We start from the raw sequence: 17,308 nt of genomic DNA on the forward strand, positions 1-17,308 counted from the left end.
GTTTACACAGAGATCATTTGCTGACATTTAAATGAACATTTACTGAAGTTTGATTAATGAACTATTTGGCAGTGAAACTCTGATGAAGCAACAGAGAAGAGTGTAGAAGCTGGTGGTGGCAAAGATGAAGCAGCTGGAGACTTAGTTAGAATGTGTGCACCACCAGAAAAAAGGAAATTATTTTCAGTTAGAGCTCAAAATTTCTTTGTCATTAGTCCAGGTCAGCTTTAAAAGTTGGTTTTGTGAAGAAGTTTACACGTGTCAGTAAAAACGGTTTGAACACAACAACCATTCAGTATCAGGTTTGTATTTATGATCTTCAACAGCATGTAAATTTTATAAAAGTGTAAATAAAAATTAACTAACTTAAATTTCAAAAATCTGAGAAGAATGACATTTTGAGCATTTTATTCTCTCTGAAAATGAAAGCCATCAATTGCTGGGGAAGTTCATGTTTTATGATTCATTTTCAGACTATCATTTTTGATAATGTTCATGAAGAAGTTGTTCTTATTAATTATCACATTTATAATAAGCTTCATGGACCAGGGTCCAAATATTTAAAGTTATGACAATGACAATGACAATTATGTGTGTGTGTGTGTGTCCTCAGTGAACTGTATCAGTCTCTGCAGTATCTTCCAGCTGCAGCAGTCACTTCAGTTTCTGTTCAGTCTGACTGAGGGAGGTTTTTGTACGACTGTTTTTCACTGTGTGAACACATACTGACTGTTAGGATAGTGAAAACTCTGACAGTAATAAACTGCTGCATCTTCAGCCTGGACTCCACTGATGGTCAGAGTGAAGTCAGAGTTTGATCCACTGCCTGTAAAACGAGCTGGAATCCCTGATTGTCGAGTGCTAGCAACATAAATGAGCAGTTTGAGAGTTCCTCCATCTTTCTGTTGGTACCAGGCTAAATAGTTGTTGTTAAAAACATCCTGACTGGTCCTACACTTGATGTTCACAGATCCTCCCACGGCAGAGCTCACTGCTCCAGGCTGAGTCACTGTGATCTGTCCTCTGGACTCTGAGGATACAGAGACAAAAACATAAAGCAGCTTCATGGTTTTGTGGGCTTCATTTCAGAGGGACAGATGTTGATAGAGGAGAGGAGTTTGATTCTCTGGACTTTACCTGTGAAGCAGCAGCAGAGGAGAGTCCAGATGAGGACGCAGATCAAAGTCATGTTTTTGATGAGGAGGATTTCTGTGGCTTCTGTTGTGATGAAGGACAGCTGTCAGTCATCCAGTGTTCAACTCTCAGGACTATAAACTCTCCCAGAGCACTGGAGCATGGTGCTGCTGATGCAAAGTGCCTCTCTATGGAAATGATCTGACTGTTTTGCTGTGAGTCAATTTGCTGCATTGATGTTGAACCAGTTGTCCGCTTAGAGTGAAGGGTCACTGAAAATGTATTAAAGTTGCTCTAAGAAGTCATCACTATCCCCTAATTACATATTTATATCCTCATTTTTTTTGTCTTTCTTCATTGTTTACAAATGCATTAGACAGAGCTCTCTGTCACATCCAACCAGGGAATATGTTTGGGGAAAATTATTTCCGTCTGTCCATGTACCATGACAGTACAGGTGAGTTAAAGTCAAAAGCCGACCATGCGGAAGGCAGCGGTGGTGACACAAATCCAGAGGCCAGCCGCGCAGAAGGCAGCGTCGGCGACACTATTCAGGAGGGCGTCCATGACGGCGATGATGTCCAGCCAGCGGCCTGGAAAGTGGCCAGCAATGTTGAGGCGCTGGACGTGGACCCGATGGCAGGGTGGCGGCCGCAGAACCAGGCGAGGATGAGGCTGCAGGGGACGGTGATGGCCCGACGGGCTCCTCAGACCCTCCAGCCTCTGGCACACACAAAGCAAAACCAGCAGGCACGGGGGCCTCTGGAGCTGCGCAGAGCACTGACCCTGCTCAGGCAGCGACAGCCGGGTGCAGTCGTCAGCTGGATTCTTAGCCTCCAGGGGTCCAGAGTCGGCTGAGGGCTGAAACTCAGCCTCTGGGGAGGCCCTGGAGTGAGTAAGAGTCTCTAGTGTTAATATGTTTGTCTCTCTGCTCTATATGGGAGGTAGAAAAACAGTCCTTCCTCCCCGTAAATGGTGCCAACGGGCCGGGCAAGAAAAAAATCTCTGGCGGGTGAAGCTGATGCAGCTGCTCCAGTACGGCCGTTGTCTGCTGCTGCCGAACAAAGTCCGCTAATTCCTGAGCTTGCACCACCTCCTGGGCTTTATGTAAATCAGCGATTAAATCCATAAATCCTCTGATGTGGCGGAGATAAGGATTTCTTTCGAGAATCACTTCTATTGCGTTTATCCCCACAACCTTCGAACTTGCATTCGAGGCGTGGGTTATCCAGTCAACCAGGCGTAGGACTCGTGCATGGTCGCTCTCTCCAGGTAAGTCCGCTGGATCCATGTTGTGGTCGGTTCTTATTGTCACGGCTGGAGCAGCAGTCGTGTGGTGTAGTGAGAAAACGATCCAAAATGCAGGTACTGGCTGGGGTGCGAGTGAGTGTTTATTTGTAGTGAAGGCAAAGTACAAAACAGGAAATAAGGAACAGGGAGTAACTAAAACCTAGACTGGGAAAACTAACAAACAAACCTGAAAACATAAGGACACGGGGAGACACGCCGGGAAGACATGGAGAAAGGAGAGCAGAGAGAGGCGGGGATACCAAATTACACAGACGAACCGACGATGAGCACAGGTAGATACACACTATAAATACACACGGGAGGGAATAAGGAATGGCCAAAACAGGAGGGAGACACAGCTGAACCTAACTGACATCACGAGACACAGACTTTCAAAGTAAAACAGGAAACTCACAGACTCTTTTACAACACAAACTCAGGGACACAAACAGAGCACAGGGGGGAAGAACACGGGTAGGAATAATAAAACACTGAACACCAGAACCAAACCCTAAGAACTAATACAAAATCAGAAGAAACTAGAAAGTAATAACAATAAACTCAAAACGCTGGGTCACCGAACCAGGTTCATGACACCATTCCTCTTATACCATGGAGACTCTCTCACATCAGCTGTTTTCTCCACATTTATGTCAAACTGAATTTTATTTGTAAACAAGATTACAAGACTACATCCTCATATGATTCATTTTGAAATTTGTACCACATTAGATATTCTTTGAGTTCATTAAATTTGCTTTATTTAATAAAACTGTGTATTTGTAAATATATAAACTCTCTCACATTTTTATTTAGTCAGTTATTGATTCAGATTTATTCTGACCATGATTGAAGTTTTTAGCAGTGAGTAGCTGTAGTACTCTAATTCCTTCAATCTCATGTATGATCCAGACTTTAAATGATCTCACAGAAAAATGTTTCTGTAAGTGTTCCCATATCTGTCATGCTGTATAGTCCTGCCTACATTTAGGGGGAAGAATGAAGAAGTCATCACATAAAATCCTACCAGGACAAAGACAAGGCAACTGTCTCCTGCTTTTTCTCACATGTTTCTTTGTCTGAAGTTTATATATTAACATGTGTGTACAGCAATGTGAGTGTTCTGAATCCACAATGTGTACTTTGAAACTTTTTCTGGTCAAGGGTCCGCCACCTGCTTATTTCATGAAGATGTTCTTGCTTTGAAGGAACGTTCCAGTTTTTGTTTGTTTAGTTTTTTGGGTTTTTTTACAGTGCTGTTACTGCAGTGTTTATAGGTTTGTTTCCCCACAGGTGGTTTTCCTGATGTTTTGGTATGGTAACTACACATGTGTTTCCTATGACCAGGGCCATGGTTGTGACAGCAGAGTGCATGTTGGGATGGTGATTACGGTAATTTTAGCACAATATGTCATTTTTGTTTTAAAGTCTTAACAGGCTACTATGTAACTTTTTCTGGTAGAGGGTCTGCCACATGCTTGTTTCATGAAGATGGTTCTTGCTTTGTGGGAATGTTCCACAGTTTTATAGCATTTTGATTGAATTGTGTGACTGTTGTGCAAGTTGTTAAAAATGTATCCAATTGTTGTCAATTGTTTTATTGACGATGGCTGCAAAATAAATTTCCAAAAAATGATATTTTCCTCACTAGTCTTTTCTCAAGATGTGTTTTTGCATGTTTAGGTGTAGGCATAGCAGTAAGAAGTTTGCAGGTTTATGATTTAAACTTTTACATTAAAACATAAAAATACAGCATAGTAATAGATTTTATGTATAATATACAGAGCAGCTCCATTTAAAATGCACAGTTTCACCGTTGTTTTTGTTATGTGAAGGCTGTGTGCAGGCAGGAAAAGGACCCAAAGTGCAGACTCCAGAGACAAACGTAAACTCAAACAGCTTTAATGCTGAACTCAAAGTAACCAACTTCCAAAATACAAACAATAAACACAGGTAGGCAGACAGAACACACAGCATAGTAAACAGTAGATCGCAACACGGACAAACTGAAACACAGGGCTTAAATACACAGAGGGAGCAATCAGGGAATGGGTAACAGGAGGGAAACACAGCTGGGGCAAATCAGGCCTAACGAGACAAAAGAAGCACAACCAGACGCATTTACATGAGACAAGGACTTTCAAAGTAAAACAGGAAACATAACACAGACTGAACTTACAGACACAGACTCACAGGCAGGCACTACAACAGAGGGAACAGAGACGTGGGACCAGGGCAGACACAGAGACATAAACCATAAGATAGAACTCTAACAAAGAAACCAAAGACTAGAAATGATAAATAATATAATAAACTCAAAACCGCTGGGTCAACGACCCAGGCATCCTAACAGTACCCCCCCCCTAAAGGGCTGGCTCCCAGACAGCCCAACCCGAAACACCAAAACAAAACCAACCCAACCAGGGTGGGCGGCCGGGGATCAGGACGGAGGGACCAAACCAAACTAAACACAAGGAGCTAGAAACCAAAACACAGGGAACAAAAGTCCAAAACAACTGCACTGAGGCCCAGGAACAGTCCAAAAGAAAAGAAAAAAAAAAAACAAACAAACAAAAAAAAAAAAAAAAGGGCCCATGAAAGGCGCAGAGGCCCAGGCAAGAGTCTCGGAAAGGTTCAGGGGGCCGGCCCGGAGGTCGACGGCACAACAGTCCAGTAAACAGTTCAGGAGGCCGGCCGTGCGGGAGGCACCGGCGGCGACGGAGCAGGTCAGGAGGCCGGCCAGGCGGGAGGCACCGGCAGCGACGTAGTTCAGGGGGCCGTCCATGACGGCAATGACGTCCAGTCATCAGCCTGGAAAGTGGCCGGACAGGACGAGCAGGCCGGACAGGACGAGCAGGCCCAGATGGCATGGAGACTTCAGGCGCAGACGAAGCTAGACGGAGTGAGGCCGGACCAGGCGACGCAGAGACAGAAGCAAAGGTTGCTGCAGGCAATGATGAAGAGTCTGAAGCTGGACCAGGCGAAGCTGAAGACACGGAGGCCGGACCAGGCGACGCAGAGGCAGAAGCAAAGGTTGCTGCAGGCAATGATGAAGAGTCTGAAGCCGGACCAGGCGAAGCTGAAGCCGGACCAGACGAGGATGAAGCCGGACCAGACGAGGATGAAGCCGGACCAGACGAAGATGAAGCCGGACCAGACGAGGATGAAGCCGGACCAGACGAGGATGAAGACTCGGAGGCTGGACCAGACGAGGGTGGCGCTGCAGGCGACGGCGTGGGAGCCGCAGATGGTGGCGCTGCAGGCGACGGCGTGGGAGCTGCAGATGGTGGCGCTGCAGGCGACGAAGGCTGGACGGGCTCCTCGGACCCTCCAGCGGAGGCAGGCGGCTGGACGGGCTCCTCGGACCCTCCAGCGGAGACAAACAAAGGCTGGTGCGGTTCCCCAGAACCCCCAGCGGGAACAGAAGGCTGGACGGGCCCCTCAGACCCTCCAGCAGGAACAGGCGGTGGAGTAAATGACTGAGGTGAGAACTGAGCAGGTGACTGAGCTGATAGGTGAGCTAAAGTCTGAGCCATGGAAAGAAGTTTAATATGTATCGATTGTTGTAAAGATGGTAGCAATGGTGGGTTAGGTGGTGGGTTAGCAGTAAGCTGAGCTAGTTCCCCTGAGCCTCCAGAACCTGAAGAAAACCGCTGGACGGGCTCACCTGAGCCTCCAGCGAGGTCAGAAACAGGTGCAGGTACCTGCTGGACACCAGCCACTCCCACCCGAGGAGAAGGTACGGGTGCCGGAGCTAACTGGTTCCCGGTCATCCTCACCCTGGGAGCCGGGACAGGCACCGTCAATGGCTGGGCAGCTGCTGTCCCCACCCGAGGAGCTGGTACGGGTGCAATGACAGGCAGAGCCTCAGCCGGCCTGGACACTGGAGCAGGGACCAGCTGGACCTCAGCCTCCCTCAACTGAAGCACTGAAACAGGTGCAGGGGAATGCTGGGCCCGAGCTGTCCTGGGAGCAGGAACACAACGGGGCGAAGGAGCGGGCTCAGCAAACACAGACTCCTCTACAATGTTTTTTAGCTTCCTACCACCACCACGTCTAACAGTCTTAACAGTCTCAGTCTTAGCAGTGTTCATATGATTGTCCTTTTCCAGCTCAGAGGAACGAAAGCAGTCATAACTCACCACTGAGAGTTGCTCCGCAGAGAAAGAGCGGTGACGGTGTGAGCGCCGCCTCCTCCGGGAAGTGGGGGGTGGCAAACCGGGCTGCGATGAGGAAGCAGAGAGTTTGTGAAGCTCAGAACGTGGCAGACCCAAAAACAGAGCGAAGGACTGCAGCGGAGTGAGTCCAACGTCCGGCGTCACGTAATCCTTCTTCCTCCACCGCTTAACCCTCTTGTCGGACTGGTAATCCAGGGGTGAAGGCGAAGGTGTAGCGACTGGAGAGAATGAGCACGTGCTCAATCTGATCACCCGAGGCATAGGCGCCGGCTCGGCCGTAGCCATGGCGGTTTGGAGGCTGCGGGGCCCTCCCAAAGCCAAACGTGTCCCATAGAAGGGTGACTGGAGCTCCTGGGCAAGCTTAGCCTCCTGCCTCACGCTCTCCTTGAGGAAGGCAGAAACTGCGGGTTGCCGATACCACACGGAATCTGCTGGGTCCATGTTCTGGTTGCGATCTTCTGTTATGTGAAGGCTGTGTGCAGGCAGGAAAAGGACCCAAAGTGCAGACTCCAGAGACAAACGTAAACTCAAACAGCTTTAATGCTGAACTCAAAGTAACCAACTTCCAAAATACAAACAATAAACACAGGTAGGCAGACAGAACACACAGCATAGTAAACAGTAGATCGCAACACGGACAAACTGAAACACAGGGCTTAAATACACAGAGGGAGCAATCAGGGAATGGGTAACAGGAGGGAAACACAGCTGGGGCAAATCAGGCCTAACGAGACAAAAGAAGCACAACCAGACGCATTTACATGAGACAAGGACTTTCAAAGTAAAACAGGAAACATAACACAGACTGAACTTACAGACACAGACTCACAGGCAGGCACTACAACAGAGGGAACAGAGACGTGGGACCAGGGCAGACACAGAGACATAAACCATAAGATAGAACTCTAACAAAGAAACCAAAGACTAGAAATGATAAATAATATAATAAACTCAAAACCGCTGGGTCAACGACCCAGGCATCCTAACAGTTTTACCAGTTCAAATTAGTTTTTTGTTTGATATTTCCCTGTTAATTTTACAATTCATGGATCCACAATAAGCAATTATTACATGTAAAAAATACAGGAAATATTCTATGAATATACAACAATTGTTGTGTGAAATTAACTTCTTTTTTGTAGATTTAACAGTTGTGAGTTTCATTCACTGTAAATCTGTTTACATATTTTGTATGTAAAGCTTTCCACTGCTGCTGTATTTTTTACAGGAAGTCCCTGGTAACCCCAGCTGCCAGCGTTTTCCTCTAAAAACAGCACTTTTTTTTTTTTTTACAGTGTATCCAGGGCGTCTTCTAGTGTAACATTCGCAACCTTCACATCATCTTTGATTCAGTCCATCCAGCGCTTTTTTGGTCTTCCTCATGGCCTGCTTTCACCCAGATCTAATTGCTGGGCTGTCTTTGCGATGGGGTTCTTATTGCTACGGGCAACATGGCTGTACCATCGGAGCCTCGCCTCTCGCATCTTGTCTATGATCGGTGTCACTCCCCATCGTTTCCTGACATCTTCGTTCCTCGCTCGGTCTAGTCGTGTGAGACCCAGAGGCCACCTCAGCATCTTCATCTCCATGGTGTGAAGGGCTTGTTTGTGCTTGGTCGTCGCTGGCCAGCACTCTGACCCGTAGAGTGCCACTGGGCGCACGATCGACTTATAAACTTTTGCCTTAAGATAGATTGGCATTCTCTTGCTGCATAAGACTCCACTGACCTGACGCCACTTCATCCACGCTGCGTTGACACGGAGTCTGGCGTCTGTTAGAGTTTCGCAGTCCGAGGTGACAAGGGACCCGAGGTACTTGAATTGGGCAACTTTAGTCAGCGGCTCACTGTCGATAGTGATGGTACTGTTGGTCTGGGGGCTGCATTCAAGGTACTCAGTCTTCTTGAAGTTCAGGCGCATGCCGTTTTTGGAAAGCCGATCTTTCCACGCTTGTGTTCAGGTTTGCAGGGCTAGGCAGTTTTCTACCTCAAACATATATGTGCAGTTCTCAAATCAGTGATGCTTTTCCCCAATCAAATTAGCCTTTCTCATTGTTTTTATACACACATACACACTGCTGTTGTTTCTACACTAATAAAGGGATTTGTTACTTTGTTGATCCACTTGAATCTCACAACTCTTCGAAACAGTTTTGTCAGACAGAACTCCAAATCTGTCACTTTTGCTCCTTATTGACATAATAGCATCATATCGTTGCTGCAGATTTGCCAGCTGGGCACCTCTTTCAACCACATTCCCAAAATTCTGTCTTGAACAGAGATCTGGTGACTGTGGAGGCCATTGGAGCACCGTGTTTTTGTTTTTTGTTCTTATATTGTACAATGTTAGTCAATCCATGTGAATTATAACCTCAGTTTCCTGTTCTTAGGTCAGAGGCCCTGCAGTGCAGTCTTCTACTGCTGTAGCCCATCTGCTTCAAGGTCACATGTTGTGCTTGCAGAGATGCTCTTCTGCATCTTGTTTGTATCGAGTGGTTGATTGAGTTACTGTTGCCTTCCTATAAACTCAAAACTTTCAGGCCATTCTCCTCTGGCCTTTGACATCAATGAGGTATTTTCACCCAGAAAACTACAGCTCACTGGATATTTTCTCTTTTTCAGACCGTTCCCCATCAACCCTACAAATGGCTGTGTAAAGAAATCCCAGCAGATCAGCCTGTCTGGCATCAACAACCATGACACTTTTAATTATCTTTCTTAATGATGCTTGCGTTAATCCTCAGCAGGCTGTGTTCAACATGTCTACATGTGTAAATGCTATGAGCTGCTGACATGTGATTGGCTGATATTTGGATTAACAAGCAGTTTAACAGGTGTACTTAATAACCTAATAAACACATGCAGTATGACTTTACTGGACTATACAGTAGTTGGTGCTGTGGTCTCAGATTGTATACATTTTCTTTTCCTGACACATATAGTTTAATGAGTATTATTTTTGCTTTTCTCCATTTCACCAGTTTTGTAAAGTAAAAAAAAATAAATAAAAAAATATCAGATTTGATTTTTGTTTCTGAAAACAGTTTTAAACTTTTCATTAGCTGTCACAGTCCGGGTGAGCTGCTGGTAAATTTCCACTAAGTCCATGTTCTCCTGTGTCTGCCCCTGGGCAGAGCCGTCATCTCCTCACATGGAGCCAATCTGGAGCAATCTACTCAGGATATTTAAGACCAGCGTTGCCGTCTCTTCACTGCTAGTTTGTCAATTTACCCACGGTGGTAACAGGCTACCATGCTTCATGCTCCTTGCCCAAGTTTTTGCACTTACCTCGTTTTTCATGTGCTACAGCTCTCTGGTCACGCCACTGCTCCACTCTTCAGCTAAGATCGCCACTCCGACACTCGGCCATACTCACTGCAGTTTCATGCTCTGTCTCCTGGGAAGGATTTCAATATCACACCTGCTGCCCTCTTGCCACTGCTTCACACAGGATCCCTTGGAGCTCAGGTCAGCCCATCTTAACTCTATTCAGCTCACCTGGACCTTCACCTACTCCCCTCAAAGTACCACCAACTCCACCTGCAACATAAGCCATACTCCTCTTTAAAATTCATCCACACCTGGAGAAGTCTGTGAACCCACTAACCCCCTTTTCCTCTCTTCCTCTTGATCACCACGCCACCTTAGGCCACCACGCTATGTTTTCTTGTCAGGAATCCCACGCCAAGTATAACTCTGTGTTTTTGTGCCAAATAAAGATTTGTGTAAAGCAAACTCAACCGTCTCCACATGTGGTCCAGCACTTGAGTCCAGTTTCATACAGGCCTTTGGCCCCTTGTAAGTCTTTTCAAAGTCAGTAAGATTTTGAAAAGGTTTTTGAAAAACAAAACAAAAAAAACCCCAAAACGATTTGATGTCTTAAAACGATGGTGAAAGTGTTTTATGAAGTGTCTTTTTCATAGATGAGTGTGTGTTGTGAAAAATGCCTTACATATTTTGAGAACTGCATTAAGAGTGGTGAGAATGAGGTTCATGATGTAAGACTTTCACCAAAGCAACTGAGAAAAGCAGTGATGGGAAAATATTTACTGAAGTTCATTTAACTATTCATGAATAAGTGAAGTCTTTTGAAAAAGTGTGTGTGTGTGTGTGTGTGTGAAACATGTCAAAAGCAACACATGGTGATAAAACCCTAATTGAATCGTAATATTTGCCAGTTAGAAGCCTTCAACCAACAGCACAGAGCACAGTCTTCTCTACCTGGAAGGAATTTTCAAAAATTCCTAAAATACCATTATTTGCAGACAGAATTCCAAAATAGAAGTAAAAACTCGTGTTTTTTAAAATACCCCTGTATGTGTAGGCAGGGTCTTAACAATAAACATAGTCCTTTGGAAATTAAAAAAAAATTCTGAAAAAAATACTGGTACACTTTCCAGAACTTAATATTTTTGTGAAATTCAAAACATAACAACATGAATCAGAAGTGTTTTTGAATTTTGTCATGGATCGCTGTGTGCAGGCAGGAGACGAGGACCCAAACACAGGACTAAAAGAGGCAAACGTGAAGTCAAAACAGCTTTAATGCTGAACTCTAAAATAACAAAACTAAAGATACAAAAATAAACTTTCGCACGCAGGCAGACAGAACACACAGTGTAAGATGAGGCTGAACCAAAGTTAACGATGCAACCAAAGGGGAAAGGCAAACACAGGGCTTCAATACACAGTGGAGTAATCAGGGAATAGGAGACAGGAAGGAAGCACGGCTGGAAGAAGTTAGAGCGAACGAGACAAGAGAAGCAAAACTAGACACACTGACAAAAGACACAGACCTTCAAAGTAAAACAGGAAATATACACTGACAGAACTCAGGGACACGATACTCACCGAGAACAGAAACCAAAACCAAAGAACTAGAACATCTTAACCCGAAAACATAATCAGAATAAACTAGAACATACGATCATAATAATAATAAACACAAAACGCTGGGTCAAAAGACCCAGGACCATGACAAATTTAGGCTGAGAATTAATTTCAGTGTTTAGAGTTGTGAAAAAAAGTCTCAGGTTTAAAGACAACATGTGGAAAACTGTAAAATGTACATTCTGAAGTCATATTCTTTGAATATTGTTGTAATGGGTTTTGTTTGTTTTAATTACACTATTATAATATTATTAAATGATACAAACAGTGAATGATTTTGTTGAGTTTGTTTGTTTCAGAGTCAGAGAGCCGTGTCTCTCTACAGTCAGAGGTTTTTTGTACGGCGGCTCAATGAGTTTGTATCACTGTGGTGGACTTTTGGTGGAGGAACCAGACTGGATGTTAACTGTAAGTACATTTGACTCATTTATGAAGCTAAAACCTGTATCATTAAGGTTAATTTCATTTCCTTCTACATAAATACTTCATGTTTCTCATGAATATAAAATTTAATATCAAGGTAAATTGTGAATTTAGACTAAAATTGTCTTGTGCATTTATTTTTACTGGAAATTAAACTTTTAAAAGTTTTTTTTTTTTTCTTGAAGAAAAGTAGAAAAAGTTTATATATTTTACATTTCCATAAAAGTTTTGTCTTCAACCTTTTGCTCCAAATAATGTGACATCCCTTTAAAATTAATAGTTCTAAACGATTTAACATTATTAATCACACATTAACAGTGAGCTGTCTGAGTTTTGCTGAGTTTATGAATTTTAAAATGTGAGTAAGTACAGTTATCTTTATTGTTCCAAAATAGAGCAAATCAAGTCTATGCTTTTTTTCTTTTTTACATACTAAATTGTTTATGACAAAATTCTCACATTTTAATTTTTGTTTGTTTTCTAATTATAAAACTAATAAATTATTCAAACATAACACACACGAGAACATCAGAAGTCAAAGAAACGCTTTAATATTTTTATCTTTGGTACTGAAACTCGTCTGTTGCCATGGTTACCAAGCTCAGAGAGGGAAGTGAAACAACTGGAGAGCAGTTCCACCCAAACTCCCAGTTTCTCTAACATCTATTCTCTCTCTCTCTCTCTCTGCAGTGGGTCGAGTCCCCCCCTCCCTGACCGTGCTGGCGCCCTCTAGTGAGGAGCTGCAGCAGGGGAAGGCTACAGTCATGTGTGTGGCCAACAAGGGCTTCCCCTCAGACTGGAGGCTGTCCTGGAAGGTGGATGGAAGAAGCAGCAGTGGAGAGGAGAGCAGGAGCCCCGGGGCGCTGCAGAATGACGGCCACTACAGCTGGAGCAGCACCCTGAGGCTCCCTGCAGACCAGTGGGAGAAGGTGGGCTCTGTGACCTGTGAGGCCACTCAGGGCTCCCACACTCCACTCTCACAGACTCTGATGACAGACCAGTGTTCCCAGTCCTGAGCTGACTCACTGGGACTCTGATACTGGCTTTAGTCTGCAGCTTCTCTCAGTCTGCTCCCTCTGTGTCTGTATTGCTTTGATAGTTTTCATGTTTTCATGCTTGTGGCACTGTTGATGGTTTTAATACTTCAAATAAAAACTGAGGTCTTCAAATAGTGGTTTTCATGTGTTTCCATTCAGCTGCTCTTCTGTCTGATAATCATCCTTCAGGTTCAGTAGTGATGCTTCCATACACTGAAAATCTCTCCTTCAGTAACTTTTACTGAGAGAATCACATGTGCTGTATCACATCAGAAACTTAAAAAACAATAATAAAATCACCACCAGCTGCTTTCTGCTATTAATAGTTTCCAAGTTGTTTGTAGCTGCATTATTTTCCATCATATGGGACTTTGTGGTGATATTTGCTGTTGGGTGTAGCAGAGGCAGCAAAATATGGTGACAGATTATTGTAACCTGCATGTGACCCATGATGAGACCCGTCCTGGTTTTCTCCAAAGTCATTAGATCAAAGTCAGAATTGATAAAATAACCCAAAGACAAAATTAAACTTTCTTTATCAACATAGGAGACACCAAAAATGTCTCTTTCAGAACATCAGTGCAGTTTAAAAAGTGTAAATGTCAGAATAATTTATGTCACAAAGGTCAAGTTAGGTTAATGTTAAAGACTTGATGAACTAAATTTTAAAATAAATCTTCAGATCAAATCATGTGAAATATTTCTGTGACCAAGAATGTAGCTGTAGCTGAGCAATCTACATACATACATATATCAGTACTGCAGTTTACTAAAATATTCTCATTTAATAACTACTTCCCAGTTTGAATATTTACAGGAGAGTTTCTTCTTCACAGATCTGACTCACAGTATCAATTGTTTTGTGTATATCACATGTTCTTCTGTATTAGCTCGTCAGGATGGACATAAGTCTGATGTTTTGAGTCAAACCCACATTAACATTAGTGTTAAACATTAGTTATGTTAGACTGTGTGTGTGTGTGTGTGTGTGTGTGTGTGTGTGTGTGTGTGTGTCCTCAGTGAACTGTATCAGTCTCTGCAGTATCTTCCAGCTGCAGCAGTCACTTCAGTTTCTGTTCAGTCTGACTGAGGGAGGTTTTTGTACGACTGTTTTTCACTGTGTGAACACAGGCTGACTGTTAGGATAGTGAAACTCTGACAGTAATAAACTGCTGCATCTTCAGCCTGGACTCCACTGATGGTCAGAGTGAAGTCAGAGTTTGATCCACTGCCTGTAAAACGAGCTGGAATCCCTGATACTCGAGTGCTAGCATAGTAAATGAGACGTTTAGGGACTCCTCCATCTTTCTGTTGGTACCAGGCTAGATAGTGATAGCTGCTATAGTAAACATTCTGACTGGTCCTACACTTGATGGTGACTGTGTCTCCCACAGCAGAGCTCACTGCTCCAGGCTGAGTCACTGTGATCTGTCCTCTGGACTCTGAGGATACAGAGACAAAAACATAAAGCAGCTTCATGGTTTTGTGGGCTTCATTTCAGAGGGACAGATGTTGATAGAGGAGAGGAGTTTGATTCTCTGGACTTTACCTGTGAAGCAGCAGCAGAGGAGAGTCCAGATGAGGACGCAGATCAAAGTCATGTTTTTGATGAGGAGGATTTCTGTGGCTTCTGTTGTGATGAAGGACAGCTGTCAGTCATCCAGTGTTCAACTCTCAGGACTATAAACTCTCCCAGAGCACTGGAGCATGGTGCTGCTGATGCAAAGTGCCTCTCTATGGAAATCATCTGACTGACTCACACAGAGACTTAGGTCAGTCTGATGATTTCTATCAGTGGTTCAATCCCTTTTCTTATAATATTGATGAAAAGTTTTCAATTAGACACATTTGTGTTGAAATTGTTCCTTTATGAATGTTTGTTATTTAAACCCACCTAAGTTTATAACAATTCTACAACATTACGGTTACCACACCATTTTAAACTATTTTCAACTAATTGGATAAAATCAATATTGTATCATTATTAAATGAGATAATTTAATTCATGACCATTAGATCATTGAGGTTCAAGCAATTACTTTTAAATTCATGGTTCACTGTGTTCCTTCGTTTTGAGTGAACACAAGTTTGACATTTTAGCTTGTTATCCATTTCAGAGTCAGAGAGCCGATCAATGAGTTTGTATCACTGTGGTGGACTTTTGGTGGAGGAACAGGCTGGAAGTTAACTGTTTGTAGATTTGAGTGACTCGAAGAACTAAATTTTGTACTTGATTTATTTATTTTAAAATCCTGATGCTGCTGCTACATTTTATTGCACTTTAATGATATATTCTGAGTCTTGGTTGTGTTACATTCTCTTCAGACAGAGTAATATCTTCTTCACATCTTCTCTTGGCTCCCTGAAAATGTTGCAGTACAAAAAAAATTTAAAATTTAAATTTCAGAGATAATATATTTTACATTTTTTTCACCCTTTGTCAAAGGTTTATGTTTGCATTACAGAAGCAAAAGCATTTAATCAGCATGTCTAAGTTTAAGTAAATTAGTGAGTTTTCATATATTTTTTAATGTCTACAAGAACGTAAATTTCCACCGAGGCAGCTCACCCTCCTGGCAGTATTTACTTTTGTGTTTTGTCTTTGTTTATTTTTTACTTTTTAAATATACTTCAAGAAGTTTGGAGTGCTGTGAAAATCAGATAAGTGTAGCATGACAGATTTTTACACCAACATTATATTATTCCTTTACATTGGAGTAGATTGTCAGGGACCTGCGAGAGTCTCGCCATGTTTGGTCGTGACACTGCCCCCGGCCGGGGTTCTCTGCAGTTTCCCTGACAGCCACACCTTTTCACAATTGGAGGCAATCTGCCAGTCGGTACTTAAGGCCAGTGTTGTCACCAGTTTCTCTGCTAATCTCCAGTAGTACGGGCCTCTCCAGTTACTTATCATTATTCTGGGGCAGGGGTGTCCAACTCCAGATCTTAAGGGCTGGTGTCCTGCAGGATTTAGATGCGTTTCTTGGTCCAACACCACTGATTTAAATGGCTAAATTACCTCCTCGACATCATGAAGTTCTCCAGAGGCCTGGTAATGAACTAATCATTTGAATCAGGTGTGTTGACCCAGGGTGAGATCTCAAACCTGCAGGATGCTCAAGTATCAATAAAAAGAAAACTGATATATACATCTGAAGATGTTCATGAGAAAACAGCTGTCTTTAGAGAGGTATGAAATGAGATAAGATGAGGAAGACGAAACAAAATCACAAGGCTAAAATGGAGGCACAGTATAGATCTTAGAGCTGCCTGGCAGGGAATTCAAATAATGGCTTCCATCAGTCAGTAAACTAATGAAGCTAAGAAACCTATTTGTGTAAATGATAGATAAAACTGTGAACAGTTTGGTTCATCTTTAGTTATATGGTTCTATCTAGCATATTCTATCTTGATAAGCTATGTCTTATCACAGGTCAATTTTTCAAAAATATTAACAATGATTTAAGGAAGGAAAGGGCTACATGTCAACATACAACTCTTTATTTCTATTAATGTCTTACTTCATGCCTACCTGATTGACATGTCTAGGAATTATGAGTGATTGACACACTGTAGTGGTAAAAGTTGCTACCAATCAAATTATGATATGGAAAAGTTAAAACAAAACACAACTGACTGTTTTATATTATATCTAATATGTGTTATGTAATTATCCATATAATTACAAAATGTTTTATGTAAGATTTAGTTTTGTAATTTAAATCTGACATCACAAAAGTATTTTGGAATTTGAATAATGTATTTTGTAACTGCAGTACACATAATACTAATTTGAACAATTTTGTCCAGGTTCCTGTGCCAGATCACCCCCCCCCAGGTAGCAACGGCCATCTGGGACTGTCTAGTGGATGACTTCAATGCTGTGCCTTCACCTGCAGACTGGCGTTCCATCACAGAGGGATTCCAGGACCCTCTCTGCTGTGGAGCTCTGGATGGGAAGCAAGTCCTGACAAAGGCACCCCATATATCACATAGGAGACACACACATTGATATACACTAAATATTTATTTCATTTCTTTTTTTGTGATGCCCAAATTTATGCACCTGCTTGATTTTGTTTAAACAATTATTGCACACTTTTTGTAAATCCAGTAAACTTCTTTTCACTTCTCAAATATCACTGTGTGTGTCTCCTACATGATATATTTAACTGACATTTTTTTATTGTAACATCCAACAATTTATACAGGAAAATAATGGCTATTATCAAGGTTGCCCAAATTTTTGCATCCCACTGTATTAGTATATTCTGTCATTAGTATAATATGAAATAAATTCTACATGTGTCAAGTCGTGTGCCAACATTTGCTGTGTAGTAGAACTGAGACATTAGTCA

The 17,308-nt window shown here is 42.8% G+C and overlaps 2 gene segments (V, D, J or C); one reads left to right on the forward strand and one right to left on the reverse strand.

Moving 5' to 3' along the window:
- LOC116324369 overlaps window positions 1-17,308 on the forward strand; it is a 95,985-nt gene that overhangs the window by 22,431 nt on the left and 56,246 nt on the right.
- Window positions 618-1,193, reverse strand: LOC116328643. The segment is given in 2 exon segments: window positions 618-1,030; window positions 1,138-1,193. Coding segments are annotated over 2 exon segments (375 nt in total).

This window comes from Oreochromis aureus, linkage group 22 (genome assembly GCF_013358895.1).
Source record: "Oreochromis aureus strain Israel breed Guangdong linkage group 22, ZZ_aureus, whole genome shotgun sequence".
NCBI classification, from domain to species: Eukaryota; Metazoa; Chordata; class Actinopteri; order Cichliformes; family Cichlidae; genus Oreochromis; species Oreochromis aureus.